A 20,312-nucleotide genomic window follows, 5' to 3' on the forward strand; every position below is an offset into this window, starting at 1 on the left:
CATTATTCCTATCCAGATGTTCATAAATCCTATCCCTTACAATTCTACCTAAGACTTTGCCCACAACAGAAGTGAGACTCACTGGCCTATAGTTACTCAGGCTATCCCTGCTCCCCTTCTTGAACAAGGGGACCACATTCGCTATCCTCCAGTCTTCTGGCACTATTCCCGTAGACAACGACGACATAAAAATCAAGGCCAATGGCTCCGCTATCTCCTCCCTAGCTTCCCAGAGGATCCTAGGATAAATGCCATCAGGCCCAGGGGACTTATCTATTTTCATCCTTTCCAGTATTCCCCAGACCTCTTCCCTACGTACCTCAAGGCCATCCATTCTAATCACTTGTGACTCAATATTCACATCAGCAACAGTGTCCTGTTCCTGAGTGAATACTGACAAAAAGTATTGATTTAGTGTTTCACCAATCTCCTCCGCCTCCACGCACAATTTCACACTACTATCCTTGACTGGACCGATACCTACCCTAGTCATCCTTTTATTCCTGACATACCTATAGAAAGCCTTTGGGTTTTCCCTAATCCTACCAACAATCCACCACCTGATGAAGGAGCGTCGCTCCGAAAGCTAGTGTGCTTCCAATTAAATCTGTTGGACTATAACCTGGTGATGTGTGATTTTTAACTTTAGACTAAATGGGGAATTCCCAGGTTGGCAGGCTGCGACCAGTGTGGCACTGCAAGGATCAACGCAAGAGTACCAGCTGTTCAAATTCCAGATCAACCATTTGAATGTGGGAGTCAATTTTATATTTCCAAGTTTGCAGATAATACAAAACTTGGTGGGAAAGAGTTTTAAGGAGGCTCAGGCTGAGAGATTAAACAAGAGTTTGGTAGATTGAATATAATGTGGATAAGTATATTGTTATCCACTTTGGTAATAGAAAAAAAGCAGTGAAGGGTATTTCTTAAATAGCGAGAGACTGGAAAAAGTGTTCACATCCAAAAGACCCTCGGTCTCCCTGTTCAGAAGTCACTGAAAGCTAACACACAGGTGCAGCAAGCAATTCAGTAGGCAAACCCAGTATGGTAGCTTATATCACAAGAGGATTTCAGTACAGGAGTCTTGCTTCATAGGTGTACAACATCGGTGGGAAGACATCTCGAGCATTATGAGCCTTAGTCTGGTTCTGGCCCCTAACAAATGATAATCTATCCACTTCAAACCCATTGACTCCCACAGCTATCTCGACTATACCTTCTCTCACCCACCTTTCTTCAAAACTGCTATCCCACACTCCCAACTCCTCCCCCTCCACCGCATCTGGTCCCAGGATGAGTCATTTGACTTCAGGACATCCCAGATAACCCCCTATCTTAGGGACCATAGTTTCCCCTCCTCAGTAAATTAAGGATGTCCTCAACTGCAACTCCTCCATCTCCTGCACTTCTGCCATCAAATCCCCCCCCTCCCTCCTCCCAACAAGGATAGAGTCCCCTTAGTCCTCATATACCACCTCAACCTCAGAATCCAATGCATCACCCTGACATTTCTGCCATCTACTATCGGATCCCACCAAAAAGATATTTCCTTCCCAACCTCCGCTTCACTTTGTGACGCCCTAGTCAACTCTGCACTGTCCACCAACTTGGTACCTTTCCACAAGAGGTGCAACACCAGCCCCACACCTCCTTTCTCACCTCTGATAAAGGATTTAAAGTCAATTTCAAAAGTTCAAAGATAAAAACAGTCAAAACTAATGTGACACTCACCCAGAAATGTCAGAATAAATAGCAGTATCCACAAAGTAGGTTGGTAGTAAATGGCAAACTAGGAGGAGGATGGCCATAAAGTTCTCTCCTTGTGTCAACCAGAGGTCTATCACTGCTGGCATAGCAGCCCAATAGGTTCCCAGAAAAGGGACAGCTCCAAGTGTGGCTGCTAGAGCTGAGAAAGAAAACGACAAATAATGTTTACAGCAAGGATCACTTTACCACTAAGTTGCATCCTAAATGAATTCGTTTAGCTGTAACAGCTTAAGTCAATTTCTTGCCCCTAAACACACGCTCCTTTTGAGAAAGCCAAACCAAATCTTAGTTTGTGCCTTTAGCAAGACTTTAGACTACCTCATGATCTTGAAACCTTTTCTAGGTTTAACATAAGATATCAGGTCCTCACTGGGTGTCTCACTAAAATTTGGGGTTAGTTAAACCTCCACCAGATGCAACCAACATCCCTAAGCACACCTTCATAATGTTATTATTCTTGACAGTGGTTCGGCTGTACAGGACACCAATAGGTGGACCATTAGTTTCAGTTTCAGTTTCAAAGCAACAGTTCAGTTATTTTCAATTTTGACATCATATCGGTGCTGACCTGAAGAGACAAATTAAAACTGATCCAAAGAAAGATCTTTTAACAATTGTCCATCCTTCCCATCTATAAAATCTCATCTTAAATGGAAACCAAATGAACACAATTTGCCTAATTTGTCAAGATACTTTGGACTTGCAACAAATGATATCACAAAGCTGCACCAGCCATACAGCAGCCAGGATTGGGTTCACAAAGGCTTGGTTCTGTGATAAAACATTGCATATGTACTGCTACATCAAAAAAAGGGATCATAAAAGGAAAACAAACAAGTGGTGTAAACAGGCTAGTTTTAAAGTGAACACTGCTGGGATGACAAAAATAATGAGACAAGTCAGAAATTAAATTTAATAAATCTGGTAATATGCAAGTTGGTACTGAGGAAAATAACTGTGACAACTGCTGCGAAGTGTAAAAACCCAGCTGATTTACTCATGGGGGCCAAGCACTCCAATCTAGTCAGAAGTACAAAGACTTGGGCCAGGATCCTTGCTGCTGATTTAGGAGTGCAGAGTCAGAGTAAATCCCAGCACTACAGAGCCAACCTCAGGGAATGTGGCGTGAAGGTCAAAGTTTGGTTATCAGGGAGTGGGGTGAAAATGTGACTTGTACTAGGCAACTCTAGAAATAGTGAGGAGGCAGAGTCAGATGTACAGATGGCCCGCCTTGGCTGTTCGTCAAATATTTTCGTTAAAATGCAGAATAACAAAAAGCAGCTATTTAAAAGGCTTGGTACACTGAAAAGTCTCTTAATGATGCTGGGTCGTTAAATTCTAAAACAATGCATTCCAAAAGTCTGTACCAGAACGGAAAAAAAATTATGGCTGAATTACAACATAACTAGTAATCTGTATTTGAAATTGTATCTTATATATGAAAAATATCTATAACCAGTACCTGAAGGAATGAAGACAATATTGATTCCAAATATCGTGTGCGTCAACCAGGTGTAAAGCCCATAGAAAGCAGCCATCTTCAGGGATGCATCAAACACACCACTTGAATGGAAACAGATAAATTGCAAGTCATTCTTTTTGTAGCAATGTTACTTGTGTGTTAAGATATGCCACAACTGAAGTTAGACATACTAGCAATAGAATACAAGAGCCTCTAGGCAAAAATAATTGAAAGCTATATTTCATATTTTTAAACCATTCTTGCAAACTAACTAAACTGCACACTAAGTTTAAACTAAACAAATACAAATCATAACTTTCCCACTACGTAACCAAAATAAAGTGTTTCTTGGTTGAGTCACCCAAGTCAATGAATTTTCCATTTTCCTCATAGAAAGTGCAAAATACAGCCACAGCCAAAATGGCCTATATTTTTATTTGTACGTAAAGTGTGAGCATCACTGGTTAGGCCAGCAATTATTACTCATTCAAAATTGTACTGGAAATGTTGTTAAGTAGCTCTAATATCGTGACCAAGTAGAAATTGCAATATATTTCCAAGTCAGGATGGTGCGGGTTTTGGAAGAGAACTTGCAGGTGGTGGTGTTCCCATTTGTCTGCAGTCCTTATCTTTCCTGATTAGGAGGATTTGAAAGGTACTGTCAAAGCAGACTTGGTAAGTTACTGCAGTGCATTTTGTCAAAGGTAGTCATTACCAGCACCAGGTATCAGTGATGAAGAGAGTAAATGTTCAAGGGTACCAAACAAGCAGGCTGCTTTGTTGTAGTCGGTACCAAGTTTAAGTATTGTTAGAGCTGCACTCACCCAGGCCAGAGAGAGTACTCTATCATACTGCTGCCTTTTAGGTAGTGGAAACACTTTTTAGAAGCAGGTGATGAGTTACATGCCACAGAATTCATAGCCTCGGATCTGCTCTTGTAACCACAGTATTTTTACAGCTGGTCCAGTTCAGTTGCTGGTCGATGGTAACCCCCAGAGTGTTCATAATGTGGCAGAATCAGTGATGGTAATGTAGTTGAATTATCAAGGGGTGATGATAAAATTCTCTCTTGGAGATGATCATTGTTTGATACTTGTGTGGTGTGAACATTGCTTGGCATTTATAAGCCTAAACCTAAATAGTGTTCAGATCTTGCTGTGTATGGATAGGGACTGCTTCAGTATCTGAGGAGTTGCAAGTGATGCTGAACATTGCGCAAACATCCTCACTTCAATTCTCATTATGGAGGAGCTGAAGATGGCTGGGCCGAGGTAACTACCCCAAGGAACTCTTGCAATGATTTCCTTGAATTTGGATGGTTGACCTCCAAGAAGCACATACCTTTCCTAGTGTTGGGTATAACTCCAACCAGTGAAATATTTTCCCCGGATCTCCATTGACTCCGTTTTTCTAAGGCTATTTAATGCCATACTCTGCACCAAATTCAAGCTTCTGCTCAACTATCCACAGTCAATTAATTGTCAAATCATATTGAAGTATCGACAACTCTTTCCACATCTCTCTGCTTTATCCTCAGATATGCTCATTTTCATGGCAAAGCAAATGCTGGTAAGTGTATGATTGTATCCTTCTGTTTTCAATGGATTATGCACATGTAGGTATGTCATAACTGACAATGCTTGATTTGAAATTTTGCACTATGGGCACTTAAAGGTGCTCTCTGAATCCTACAGAAGCTTTATTCACATGTACGTCAGCTATGTTTCCAGACAAAGTTTCAAGATCTTGACAACACCCATGCAAAATCAAATGGTAAATGATTCAAATGAGCTAAACATTGAAAAAGCTAGAGTGTAAGATCAGTTAGTTCTTGTATTTTCTCATTAGCTGTAATTGAAATTAGTTTGTCTGGGCAGTAAGTTATGTAAAACTTTTCCTTCTCCAAAAGACAAATACGTAATAGATTAATTGGTTTTGTTTAGGGCAGTTAACATTAATGATAAATGAGTGGTTGCTCAACCAACATGCTGCAAGTGCTCAAAAGCTTTTCAATAAAAAGTACTTACATATACTTAATTAGTTGCGTGCTATCCAATATATTCACACATTTATTGGTAAAATCTGTATGAACCACATGTTTGTCAGATCTCAGAATCAACAAACTATTTTACATTTGTTCTTGAATTTTTCTAGATTAAAAACAAGGTCCAAAATTAGGTATGTTTTGATATACAAATTGTTTTCTGATTAAGCTTTTCATGGTGTATTCAGCTGGGCCTACAGTCAAGTCAATGTATAATTTCAATGCCTGCAGAAAAGTTTGGAGTCTCAATCAACTTAGAAAACATAGCAATGATGACTCAACATAGTGCTTCTTCAGATGGACTACAATTAAGTAAAACAACTGAAAAATGTTGAGATTTGCTTGGTTCCGAGATTAACAGTCCTGAGATTCTCAAGAAATGAAAGTTGTTAAAAAGCTAAAGTTGCCATAGTCCCAGATGATAACAGGCAGCTCCTCTCATTAGAGAAAGGCATGTGATGGTAAGTTTAACCAGTGGGTCGTCAGGCCTTGTGTGAGATTGATTGGCCTGAGCTAGAAGAGGAACTAGCACTGTTGGCATCACACTGTCACCAGCCATCCAGCCAATTGAGCTAACAGAGATGACTGCTTTCAAATCAAGGCCTTGCTTATCCACAAGTCCTTGTAGGTAGGCTAGTACAACAGTGATAGGATATTCATTTGGACAAAAAGAGTGACTTGATAGAGGTGTATAAAGTTATGCAAGAATGTAAAATGTTAGAAGCCACTCTGTTTGAGTGATTGAGGTGGCTAGTCCCAAGGGTCACAAATGCCAATTTATAAACAAATGATTTAAGACCAAGAATATAACATACTTATCAAAGAATTAAATTAATTCCAGCAGCTAATGGTTGAAGTAGAACCATGTCAACATTTAAAAACATACCGGATAGGTTATTGTCATACATATAGTATGACATTAAAAAGTATCATTAAAAAAAAATCCAAACACCTAAGACACAGCAAACAGTCTGACAACAACTTGCCTGCAGTGTTGAAACCCTGCATACTTAACTAGCTGCCGACTCACCCCCACCACTAGCCCAATATATAGCTATGACAAATGTACATATTGAAAGACATGGAAAAATCTCATGTTCTTTAAGCAAAACTACTATGAATTAATCAGGCCAATTACTATCCTATTCTCTTTCTCTTAATCATCAGAAAAGTGGTGAAGGAGACATCAATTTAAGTATGCAATTGTATAACTATTACCTACTCATGAAAAACATGAGTATCAAATTGATCCAGATCTAGTTATGAATTGCAAAAACAGTTCTGCATACCACACTAAAAGACCAAAAATATCTCATTTTTCTCAGAAAGTTTTTATTTATACTGGAATTTTTGTGAAATTCAAAATCCCAAGTCATAATTCTATTTAATACCTGATTCTCTAATGTCCAAATTTAATTCTGCACTCTTCTAGCTGTCCACAGCATATTTCCAGTACTATAAGTGGTGCCATCCCCAAACTCAATCCTCTGGTATTGTGAATTAAGAATTTCTCAGTGTAAAGGCTATGGCACTATGATATGGCCTGTAGTTAATGCAAAGTTTTATACACAGAAACATTTAATTGCCAGACCTACCCAACTGCAGCCATGTTTCAGTTTATAATTATACCTAACTTTAAAATAAATTAGCCTAATTTTGTTTACATTCTGTTCATTAATATTCCAATTTGTATTGCCTTATTTTGTGAATTTTCCTTTTCACATTCTGATTTCTTCTTTACTTATTTATCCAATATAACTTTACAACTTTTCTCTCCTCTTATACATTTCATAAGAAGTTTAGTTTTGTTTCCAAACATCTAAGCAACTGGATTGCTTTACCTTAAGTGTAACCCTCTCCCACAACTCTAGTGATCATTTTCAAGGGGATAGTGGTCTCAAGTAAAAAAAAAAAGAGTAATATTTGCATTCACATGGTATTTCTCATGTTCTAGAACATTGCAAAATGGTTTTTTTTAAAGCCAAAGTGGCATATTTGAGGTGTAATTGTATTATAGAAAATATAGCTTATTTCCTATGATTTGATTATGAGGTGTGCTTGAAGTTGCTACCTTTAGTTGGGCTACTTTAAGACTTCATCACCCGACACCTGGAGGAAGAACACCTCATCTTGCGCCTCGGAACACTTCAGCCCCAGGGCATCAATGTGGATTTCACCAGTTTCCTCATTTCTCCTTCCCCCACCTCACCCCAGCTGCAGCCTTCCAGCTCAGCACCGCCCTCAAGACCTGTCCTACCTGCCTATCTTCTTTTCCACCTATCCACTCCACCCTCCTCTCTGACCTATCACCTTCATCCGCACCCCCATTCACCTATTGTACTCTATGCTACTTTCTCCCCACCCCCAATCCCCTCTCATGTATCTCTCCACTCTGCAGGCACCTTGCCTCTATTCTTGATGAAGGGCTTTTGCCCGAAACGTCGATTTTCCTGCTCCTCAGATGCTGCCTGACCTGCTGTGCTTTTCCAACACCACTCTAACCTAGACTCTGGTTTCCAGCATCTGCAGCTCTTGCTTTAAGACTGAGACATTGCAAGAATCAAAAACACAAGAGAAAAAAGATCAATGTCATGGCGCTGGATGAACATTAAGCACTGATTGATCTACTTGATAAGCAATCCAGTCAGTTTAATATTCCTGCAGAGGTTGAGTCATACAGCCATCACTTGGAATTTCGACTCAAATAATTCCATAATCCAGGAGGACCTAACAATTTGATATAGAATGCTCCATGTTTTTGTGTTCTGATGGAAGGGAGTGCTAACTATATATTGCTAAGACTTTATCATCAGGAGATTACTGTTTGCGTTGATTTTTCCAATAGCTCCTCTCCACACATTAAATTTCATGGCTATAATCTTGATGTTTGTAGAGGGATGATCGTTCCTCCTTTAGGAATGGCGGTGAGCATTTCAGCAAAGTCAGAAGAGAACATTTCTTCAACATCATCATCATCAGAATCCAGGGTTGAGGCATAAAATATGACGACTGTTGCATATTATGGTTGACCTATTAATGAAATGTCATGAATCTTTCAATTATACAACTGGGAATTCTGCAGTGCATTCAAAATTCTTAGGTGAATGATAAAACCAACTTCCTAGACATGTGACTGACCATCAGCCTTTACTTTCCACTGGAAGAGGTGTATAGAACATAGATCAGTACAGCACAGAACAGGCCCTTCAGCCGACGATGTTGTGCTGACCATTGATCCTCATGTAAGGTAAACCTAATGCATAAACCCTCAAATTTCTGTGACCTTATGCGTGTCCAGCAGTCTCTTAAATATCCCCAATGACCTCACTTCCACAACTGCTGCTGGTAACGCATTCCATGCTCACACAACTCTCTGCATAAAGAACCCGCCTCTGACATCCCTCTATACTTTCCGCCAAACAACCTAAAACTATGACCCCTCGTGTTAACAATTTCTGCCCTGGGAAGAAGTCTCTGGCTATCAACTCTATCTATGCCTCTCATTATCTTGTACACCTCAATTAGGTCCCCTCTCTTCCTTCTTTTTTCCAATGAAAAAGTCCAAGCTCAGTCAACCTCTCTTTGTAAGATAAGCCCTCCATTCCAGGCAGCATACTGGTAAACCTCCTCTGAACCCTCTCCAAAGCATCCACATCTTTCCTATAATAGGGCGACCAGAACTGGATACAGTATTCCAAATGCGGTCTAACCAAAGTTTTATAGAGCTGCAACAAGATCTCACAGCTCTTGAACTCAATCCCCTTATTAATGAAAGCCAAAGCACCATTTGCTTTCTTAACAACCCTGTCCACTTGGGTGGCAATTTTAAGAGATCTAAGTACTGCACACCAAGATCCCGCTGTTCCTCCACACTGCCAAGAATCCTATCTTTAATCCTGTACTCAACTTTCAAATTCAACCTTCCAAAATGCATCACTTCGCACTTATCCAGGTTGAACTCCAACTGCCACCTCTCAGGCCATCTCTGCATCCTGTCAATGTCTCGCTGCAGCCAACAACAGTCCTCTATACTGTCAACCACACCTCCAACCTTTGTGTCGTCTGCAAACCTGCTAACCCATCCTTCATCTCCTCAACCAAGTCATTAATAAAAATTACAAAGAGTAGAGGCTCAAGAACAGAGCCCTGTGGAACACCACTCACCACCGACTTCCAGGCAGAATACTTACCTTCCACTACCACTCGCTGCCTTCTGTCGACCAGCCAATTCTGTATCCAGACAGCTAAATTTCCCTGCATCCCATTCCTCCTGACCTTCTGAACGAGTCAACCATGGGAAACCTTATCAATCTGAAGTCCATATACACCACATTCACCGCTTGACCCTCATCAACTTGTCTAGTAACATCCTCAAAGAACTGAATAAAATTTGTGAGGCATGACCTGCCCCTCACAAAGCCGTGCTGACTGCATTTAATCAAGTCATGCTCTTCCAGATGGTCATAAATCCTATCCCTCAGAATCCTTTCTAACACTTTGCAGACGACAGACATGAGACTGACTGGTCTGTAATTGCCGGGGATTTCCCTATTTCCTTTCTTCAAGAGAGGAATTACATTTTCCTCCCTCCAATCCTCAGGTACGACTCCGGTGGAGAGCGAGGATGCAAAGATCTTTGCAAGCGGCAAAGCAATCACATTTCTCACTTCCCAAAGCAGCAGAGGACAATTCTGGTCTGGCCCTGGCGACTTGTCAATCTTAATGTCTGTCAAAACTTTCAGCACATTAGCTTCCTCAATCTCTACCCGTTCCAGCATGCTTACCTGCTCCTCAATGGTTTCATTCACTACAAGGTCCTTTTCTTTAGTAAAGACAGAAGCGAAACACTCATTTAGGGCTTCCCCTACCGCCTCATACTCTATACACAAGTTCCCTATGCTATCCCTGATCGGCCCTACTCTTTCTTTGATCATTCTCTTATTCCCCACATACATGTAAAATGCCTTTGGATTCTCCCTAATCTTTCCTGCCAAGTCTTTTTCATGCCCCCTTCTGGCTCTCCTCAGACCATTTCTCAGCTCCTTCCTCACCTGCCTGTAATCCTCTAGAGCTGAGCAAGACCCTTGCTTCCTCCACCTTACGTAAGCTGCCTTCTTTCTTTTGACGAGAAGCTCATCCGCTCTCATCATCCAAGGTTCCGTTATCTTACCCCTTCTTGCCTATCTCAGAGGAACACATTTACCCATAACTCGCAACAACTGTTCCTTAAACACAGTCTCCACAAGACTATAGTGCCCTTTCAATGGAACAATTGCTCCCAGTCCATACTTCCCAACTCACGTCTGACAGCATCATAGTTTCCTTTTCCCCAATTAAATATCCTCCCATTGTGCCTGCTTCTTTCCTTCTCCATAGCTATGTAGAATGTGAGGCAGTTGTCGTCACTATCACTGAAATGCTCTCCCACCGCAAGATCTGACACCTGCCCCGGCTCATTGCCGAGCACCAAGTCCTCTCGTCAGCCTGTCAATGTACTGAGTTAGGAAACCCACCTGAACACCATACGAAAACAGATCCTTCCAAACCATCTGCTCGAAGGAGGTTCCAATCAATATTGGGAAAGTTAAAGTCACCCATTACAACAACCCTACTACATTCACACTTTCCAAAATCTGTGATTTATGCTTTCTTCAATCTCCCTGCTGCTATTGGGGGGCCTGTAGTAAACCCCTAATGAGGTAACTGCTCCCTTACTGTTCCTAATTTCCACCCATACTGACTCAGTAGGCAGACCCTCCACGACAATGGTAACTTCTGTAGCTGTGACACCCCCTCCTCTTTCCTCCCCCCCCCCCCCCCTCCCTCCCTATTCTTTTTAAATGTTCTAAACCCTGGAACATCCAGCAACCATTCCTGCCCCTGAGAAACCCACGTCTCTGTTATGGCCACAAAATCATAGCACCAGGTACTGATCCATGTTCTAAGCTCATCACTTTTATTCCTGATACTCCTTGCATTAAAGCAAACACACTTTAACCGATCCCTTGGTTCCTTCCCAGGAAATTCCTTCCCATTGGCTGCGCTACCTCTTGCTATTAGCTCATCTCCATCAACTCTCACCACCAGTATATAGCTCAGGTTGCCACCCCCCCTGCCATATGTGGCTGCAGCTACCCCTCCTCAGGAGGACAGTGATGTCAATTTGGAGTCTTGACAGTTCACGTAATAAAACTGCCGTTCTTCTTTTCAGATGGTCACTAAACATGAGATTATCCATGCATGTTCTGACATTCCAAGCTGCAAAATCTAGAGATTTCTCTTTCACCACAAAGATGGTGATTCTGCAGCATGTGGCTTCCAAACCAAGAGGAACAGCCTGTTTTTAGGACATCTTTTCTAGCTCCTTGCTGATCTGGTATGAAGCAGAGCGTATTGTGAAGAGGATTGGTGTTCTTGATGCTGCTGACTAAAGACATCTTTGTCCTAAGCAAGGTGTCCATTGACCTTCAGGTATCTGTTACCTGTGTACAGTCTTGACTAGAGACAATCAGATCCAGAGCCCTGTTTCTGTCATCAATTTTCCATCACTTCAGGGCTTGAAAAATGGGCCCTGAAAAGAAGCCTGTGCTGAAGTTTGTATAACATGGTATCATTATTTATGTAATCTTGATGGGTTGCTCTTCAGATTTCAGTGATATGTCAAACCACAATGACTGGAAACGCATGCCACTGCAGCTATTTGCTGCTTTTGCAGCTGTTGAGACTGTCTTGCTGTCTTCACCTATTCTGCCGCTGAGAACTATTTGGATTTCATTTTTGCTTATTAGTAGCTCGCCCAGCCTGCCACCATGGACAGTGCTACCAGAAGCAAGGAGCATTGGTTATGGGGTCATTGGAGCACACAAGACTGTCCTCTGCATTGAGGCGTGATCCACAGGGAAATAGTTAGCTGTAATCTTGATGTGTGGAGAGCAGCTATTGGGAAAAATCAATGCAAACAGTGATCTCCTGATGACAAAAATCTGCTCAGCAATAGCACAAATATAGCTAACATCCCCTTCCATCAGAAGGCCAGAAAACAAAAACATGGAGCATTCTATATCAAAGTGCTGGATCCCCCTGGATTACGGAATTATTTGAGTCAAGATTCGAAGTGATGGCTGTATAACTCAACCTTTGTGCAGGATCTTCCTAGGTTATCAGCTACAACACAAATTTATCTCCAGATGATCTTCCTCCTTATCTAAAAGTTCTTCACTTTTATCCCCTTTAGACTGACACTATGGACAACACATCACCAATATTAACATTTCCTACTTCAACTAATTTCTCACTGGTATGGAATTGCTGTACAATATTCTTCTCATTAATAGCTTTAGGATGCTGTGGCTATGGGCGGCACGGTGGCACAGTGGTTAGCACTGTTGCCTCACAGTGCCAGAGAACCGGGTTCAATTCCTGCCTCAGGTAACTGTCTGTGGAGTTTGCACATTCACCCAGTGTCTGCGTGGGTTTCCTCTGGATGCTCCGTGCAAGTTAGGTGAATTGGCCATGCTAAATTGCCTGTAGTGTTAGGTGAAGGGATAAATGTCGGGGAATGGGTCTGGGTGGGCCACGCTTCGGTGGGTCGGTGTGGACTTGTTGGGCCGCAGGGCCTGTTTCCACACTGTAAGTAATCGAAGTATTCCTAACATCTGACTTGCTGTTGTAGCCACTGAGTTTATGTGGCAAGTTCAGTTGAGTTTATGGTCAACAGTTACCCTCAATGTTGACAGTGGGGGATTGAATGTCAAGGGACAGTGGTTATATTGTCTCTTACTGGAGATGGTGATTGCCAAACATTTTTGTGGTGCAATTATTACTTGCAATTTGTCAACCCAAGCCTGGGTACTGCCCAGATCCTGTTTCATTTGAACAGTCTGAGGAGTTGCAAATAGTGCTAAACATTGTGCAGTGAACATTCCTACTTCTATTCTTATGATGGAGGGAAGGTCAGTAATGATATAACTGAAAATGTATGGACCACTGACATAACCCTGAGGAACTCCTGCAGAGATGTCCTGCAGCTGAGATGACTGACCTCCAATAACCACAACCATCTTCCTGTGCCAGGTATGACTCTCTTCCCTCTTGCATGGTCTCCTGATGCCTGATACTCTATATTTCTTGTTCAGACTGCAGTTTCTCATCTTCAAAGATAGATGCAGCATCATTTTCAGCCTCAGCCTTCTGGGTGCTCAGGGGGATCCCAAACAGCCACATCCACTGATCAATGCCACTGTGATACAAGGAGTGTGACAACCTAACGAACTGACAATTTTTAAAATTCTGGCCCTTCCCTTGACTAGTAAAGGGTTAAGCTCAAGAAACCCGAAAATAAATTCTACTAGCCTTTTAAAAATCTTCCTACTTCCATGTAGCTTGCCTAATAGCAGAAAGTTAAGCTGCAGCTGTATCACTCAATATTAAATGACATATTGGACAAAAGTTCTTTAATTAGCTCCTTAATTGCAGCAGGGTGATTCCAGGGCCTGCTCACTTCCCTATCCTCAGGAAAATGGGCCAGGATATAAATGGCATTAGAATTTCCAGTCATGTACCTTAAATGGTCATTGTTTTTCTCTGTTCAGTTGAGAATGGGAAACTTCAACAGCAAATTTCCAGAAATTCCTGCAACATGGAAGTCTGCTTGCTTACAAGTTTTCAGAGTCCTGCCAAACCAGACTGTAACACAAATAATAAACTAAATCAAATATGCTTCCGAATCCTATTCCAATTCAGGCTAAAGTCACTATTCTCACTATGCTGACTTCTCACTTTCAAAAAAGTGAGTGATAATCTATTTCAATTCTTTCAATCAAGATTGGCAGTTTGCACACAATATACCTAGCTGGTTTGCAGGTTCATGATCAGTGTCTCAGACTAAAACTTCTGCACAGTCCAAACCAATTTCACTACCAACACTCAGCAAAAACACAATAAAAAGTCAAAATAGAAATGTCAGCTCATCAAATGCTTGCTAACAGAGCCTAATGAGATCTCGACAAAAGCCTTTCTAATACCTCCTCCCAGGAATTCATTTGGATCTGAGATGAGCACATTCCAGTAAACTGCGTAAATTTTGCAGTTTAAACTACTTACTGCAAATAACAACTTAGCATAATCAGACAGCCTCAGCTACATCACCGTACTTGCAGCATAATCACCTACTCCCTGTGAACTTAAATTTGCTTTCATGCCTCCTATTAGCAAAGACTCAACTTTATAATTCATTCAAACAAACCTCTCAAAAGGCATGTTTCTTTTTATTCCCCACATGTACATGACTGTCACTAGCAAGACTAGTATTGGTTTGCCAGCTCCAAACGTCCTTCAGAATGCAGTGCTGAGTTGCCTTCATGAACTGCTGCAGTACATTTGAAGTAGGTATATTCACCACTGTGTTACGGAATTATTGGATTTTCGATCCAGAGGCAGTGGGGAGTGACAATATAATTTCAGGTCAGCATGAACTTTGGCACAGAAACTTGCAGGTGACAACACTCCCATGCATCAACTATCTCATCTGTCTAGATTATGCAAGTCTCAGATTCTGAAGGCATTGTCAAAGGAGGGTTGCCAACTTGCTGCAATGCATCTTATAGATGCTATACACTGCTGTTGCTGTGGGTCAGTGACACTTGCAACCATCTTAGAACAGAAGTGCCAATTGGATAATCAAATGTTGCCTCCTCCTGAGCATTACAAGTAACAGTATATAGCCAATTTGATTCACTCCATGCTATATCAGGATATAGCTAAAGGCACAAAACACTGTATGGCTATGGGCCCTGTTAACATCCTAGCAACTGTTTCAAAATGAGCTGTGATGCAAGCCAAGCCATTCCAGCACAGCTATACTACAAACATTCCCCTGGCAATGTGGAAAATTGCCTACGTATATCCTTGCCACAATAAGCCGGTCAAGTCCAATCAGGTCAATTATCACTCCATCAATCTACTCCCAATCATAAGCAAAACAACAGATGGGTGTTGGCAGTGCTATTGAGTGAGCTTGCACAGCAACAAACTGACAACTGACACTCATGTTGGGATCTGCTCAAGTGCCACTCAGCTCCTGACTTCATGAAGGCCTTAGTCCAAGCATGGACAATAAAGCTTAACTCCAGAGGTGAAAAGAGAGACTAATGCAGCACATGACCCAGTATAGCATCAAGAATTAGGGCAGAAGATTCTTCACAGGTTGGAGAGCTAGCTAGAACAAAGACGGCTGTGACTGTTGGAGGTCAATCATTCAGTTCTGTAATATCATTGCAGGAGATTCTCAGGTGAATACTTTCTTTCTGTTCGGAGATGCTATTATATGCTTCTGAAGCAGGTGCGACCCGAACCTGAATACCCTGGCTCAGAGGTAAGGACACTATCACTGCATCACAAGTCGTCCATTATTCTCAGGATAGTGCCTTAGGCTCAACAATTTTCAGCCGTGATGATCTTCTCTCCGTAAGGTCAGAAATAGGATTTTTCACTGATTATTGCATAATGCTCATTACCATTTGTTATTCCTCAGAATCTACGGTTGTGTGTTCAAAAGCAGCAAGACATGGACAATATCCAGATATTGCCTGATACGCGAGAAGTGACATTCACATCATACAAGTACCAGGCAATGACTACACGAGAGAATCTAAACAGCTTCCTTCAGCATTCAATGATGTTACAATCACAGAATCCTCCACTGTCGACATCCTGAGGCTATGACTGACAAGAAACTGAACTGGACCAGCAGTATAAACAATTGTGGCTATAAGAGCAGATCAGAGGCTGGGAATTCTGCAGCAAGCAGCTCACCTCCTAACTTCCTAAAGCCTGTCCACCATCTACAAGGTACAAATTAGAAGTGTGATATAACACTCTTCACTTGTCTGGATGAATGTAGTGCCAATAACGCTGGCAGCTCCAAGACAAAGAAGCCTACTTGACTAGCATGTCTTCCACCTAATTCACGACAAATTCCTTCCACCACTGGCAGCAATGCATACCATCTACAAGATGCATGCAGCAACTCACTACAGCTTCTTCAACAGTATCTTCCAAACTCATGACTTTTACCAACTAGAAGGACAAGAGCAATGTGATAACACATTCAGTGACCAGAGAATCAGGAGGCTCCAGGTATGTCTTTTAAAAAAATTCCAGTGCCAAGAATAACAAATGTAAATGCTCAAATGTAGAGTTCATATACTTAAGAATGCATTAAAAATGATCTTGTTCATCATCATTAAAGGAAAAATCCTCCCAAAATTTATTGTAAGTTGTTGAGTTTGTAGTGCTGTTATTCCCACCAGTCCTTCTATCTCAAGTGGAACTGCCTGCCACAGCAGTAGGCAAACTAAAATATCTGGATTTCAACTTGCCAATGGTTCACAATCCTAAACTTTTGTTCCATTAAAAAAGATTACAGGTCAAGGGCTTCTTAAAGCTCTTTCTTCTATGAAAAGGAATCTATTCAAAGAATAGAAATTAGTTTTTGAGGATGAAAGGATTGTGGGCATCTGCAGGATTGTATATTTCACAAACTGTAATGAAAATGTGTTTTGAGACCTTGCAAATACTTAAACTGATTTTGTTTACCATGTTTGAATATGTTAGCAAGCTTAATATCACATTGACTATTTTCCACAGAATAATTTTCTTGAACCTACTTGAGGTTAGGTGATTATTTTCTTGAACTAGGGCATGTGGCCAACATGCTTTATTTTTGGTCTCTTTCAGTTTGATACCTGACCATGTCTACACCTTCAAGGGAACCTTATTATATGTACTGCGTGCACAATACATTTCTGATTGTTGCACAGTTGTGCACTTATGCAACTTAGCAGAATGTTTGTTAGGGCGCTAAAATGACAAGAACTTACCGGCTATCACGGTGAAAATTGTTTTATTTTGTGTGGTATGTATTTGTCTTGCTCCCACTGGGGGACCGAAATTCTACACTGTATTTAGCAACAAAATTGTCAGAAGATAACTGTCACAATGGGTTTTATGTTCTTGATGGTCATTTCGATGTTTAAAATGCCAACCTGTACAGGGAGACAGAAAAGGTGACTAACTTCAAATTTTACTGTGAATTTTGAATGCAAGGGTGCTCCAAGCAGCATTAAAGCCCAAAATTTGGAGCGTTTTGCTCATTTCAATTTCAAGACTGATGTTGCATTCTCCTAGCTATCCGAAGCTCCAAACAACTCTTGAGGTGAAGCAGTGATTTATTTGCATTCCTTTCAATTTATTCAATTGTATTCAATGCTCCAAATGTGGTCTCCTCTACACTGGCAAGATTAAACACAGACTGACTGATCACTTTACAGACCACTTCCCCTCTATCCACAGAAATGACCCTGACCTTCCAGTTGCTTGCCATGTCAGTTCACCATCTTTCTCTCCAGGTAATACTTCTGTCCTTGGTCTGCTGTTGTATTCTAACAAAGTCGAAGGTAAACTGGAGGAATTGCAACTCATTTCCCACTTAGGCACTTTAAAGCCTTCAGGACAACATTCAGTTCAATAACTTCAAACCATACACTCTGTCCTCCATTTTGATTGCATTCTCTCCCCAAACCCCCAATTTATAATTTAAATGGGTTTGCTCTTAGCAAATCCGACCTATTTTCTGCTATTAATACTTATTCTTCATTGATTATACTTCTGCACTACCAACAACACTCCCGTTGCCTTTTGCTTAGAGCACACTCACCATTTGTACCACTTTGTCTTTCACTCTATATTGACAGCATAAAAACAATTTTTCTTGTCTTCGTCAGTATCAAAGAAAGTTCATGTTGGACATGAAATGTTGATTCTATTTCAGCCTCCACAGATGCTAGCCATGATGTGGAGGTGTCAGAGTTGGACTGGAGTGGACAATGAAAAAAATCACATGACACTGAGTTATAGTCCAACAGGTTTATTTGAAACTGCAAGCTTTCAGAGCCCACGCTCCTTCCTCAGGCAGCTGAATTCAAAATTCAGGAAGAATATGATTGCACTGAAGGGGGAGCAGAGAGGATTCGCCAAGACGGTGCCTAGGATGCAGTACTTTAGCATGAAGTGTGTCAATAGGCTCAGGTTGTTTTCTTTAGAGCAGAGCAGGCTGAGGGGAGAACCTGACTGAGGTACATAAAATTATGAGTAGCATGGACAGGATGGATAGGAAGTAGCTGTTCCCCTTACTTTAATTGAAGGATTAATAACAAGGGGACATAATATTAAGGTGAAGTCAGTTTGAGGAAAGTTTTTGTTCACTCAAAGGGAGGTAGGAATCAGGAATGCACTGCCTGGGAAGACGGTAGAGGTAGGAAACTTCAATCTTTAAAACATGTACTTAGATGAGCACTTGAAATGCTCAATCTATGAGCCAAGTACTGAAAAATGGGATTAGTGTAGATAAGAGAAAGTGAAGTCTGCAGATGCTGGAGATCAGAGTCGAGAATGTGTTGCTGGTACAGCACAGGTCAGGCAGTATCTAAGGAGCAGGAGAATCGATGTTTCGGGCCGGAGCCCTTCCTGATGAAGGGCTCCAGCCTGAAACGTTGATTCTCCATTAGTGTAGATAGGTCAGTATCTATCAGCCTCTTCTGTGCCCTAGGCCAACGACCTCACACCCACTCCACCTCTGCTACTGCTCTACCTCCAACAATGCTCATGCTCTTCATCAGGGGCATTCTTACCACTGCCTATGATATCTTCCCCACACACCTTCAGTCATCCCAATCCTTGTCAATAATTATCTGCATGCATTCTGTGCTGCTGACTCACTTTCTTGGGAGACTTGCCCATCTGCACCAATAGTAATAGCTGTACCACCCACTTCCACCTCCCATGATGCATGCCACTCCCTCATTCCACGAGGAAAACACCACAATAGGACAGAAAATGTCAAGATGGATGTTAGACACTGGAGCCCAGTTTCCAACATGGAGGTTGTTCACAGCACAAAGTGAATTGAATCTGTCAGGTAGCCACTCTAGTTTCCTTGTCAGGTTTCCCGATATCAAACTTATCTGGCAAGTTTGGCAAAATGTGAGGCTTAATAATTATGAGCTGAGTTGGGATTATAATACAATGTTTAACAGACAATAGTTCCTGTGTATTAGCAACTCATCGCTGCCTAACAAGAATCTTGTGAAAAGCATGGAAGATGAAGTGAGCTGATTTCAACATTGACAGACCTTGCCACACTCATTGCCCAATCCTTCCACGGTCCACGTTGCTCAAACCAAAGAAAGATTCTGCCCATGGTCTCACCAACACTTTGGGTAACAAAAGCATAATAGCCTGCCTATTGTTGAATCCTACTGGCCCTCCTGATTATGTGCTGAACATCAATATTTTGAGTGTCATTTATTAAAACACTTAACTACCTTTGCACTTCACATTTCCAGTCAGTTTCCCATTAGGCAATGTTCTACTTTCTCATTAGAGACTAAAAAAAAAGAATCAGGGTCCCAAAGTGTGACTGGAAGTCTGATTTAAAACGATCAGCATCAGCTAAATTTGAGGATTTGGTCTTCAGCAAGTACGTACTTTTTAAGAACACACCATGCAAACAGAGAGAAACATGGCCCTTTCAAGCAAACCACTGGTGGTCTTTCTGAATGGCAGCTCTCCATATTGTAATGATTAACTCAACATGTCCTCCTGTACCACCCTTGCAAATAATATTGGTCAAACCTACCATCAAATTAACTATGATTTACATGATCAAGTTCAAAAACAGTAAATTAATTTGTTAAAATCGGAAATAATATCAAAAATGCATGCTGTAAAAAAATGCTGCCAGTTTAATAAATATATTCCAATAATGGTTTGATAGACCTATGAATTTCTATTAACTTCTGCCTTCTACATCAAATATGCATATTTCTTGACCTTGTAGCTCCGAATTTGCACTTTAAAATGATAATTTAATAACCTTCCAATGATATTCAAATGGAATGTGTGGTCCATCTTGAATGCAACCATTTTTGAAAAGAAAATTATGCATTTCCACAAGGCGAGAACACTTTGTGGAAATTTGGT

General features: G+C 41.2%; 1 protein-coding gene across 2 annotated transcripts in view; it reads right to left on the bottom strand.

The window, feature by feature from the left end:
- Positions 1-20,312, bottom strand: part of tmem245 (transmembrane protein 245) — a 116,459-nt gene that overhangs the window by 26,038 nt on the left and 70,109 nt on the right. For both annotated transcript variants that reach the window (XM_072575567.1, XM_072575565.1), the window contains 2 exons: positions 3,230-3,330; positions 1,732-1,906 (listed from right to left, as the gene is read on the bottom strand). In XM_072575567.1, coding sequence (XP_072431668.1) covers positions 1,732-1,906; positions 3,230-3,330 — 276 coding nt within the window. The remainder of the gene's footprint in view (positions 1-1,731; positions 1,907-3,229; positions 3,331-20,312) is intronic.

Source organism: Chiloscyllium punctatum, chromosome 8 (assembly GCF_047496795.1).
Source record: "Chiloscyllium punctatum isolate Juve2018m chromosome 8, sChiPun1.3, whole genome shotgun sequence".
Lineage (NCBI taxonomy): Eukaryota > Metazoa > Chordata > Chondrichthyes > Orectolobiformes > Hemiscylliidae > Chiloscyllium > Chiloscyllium punctatum.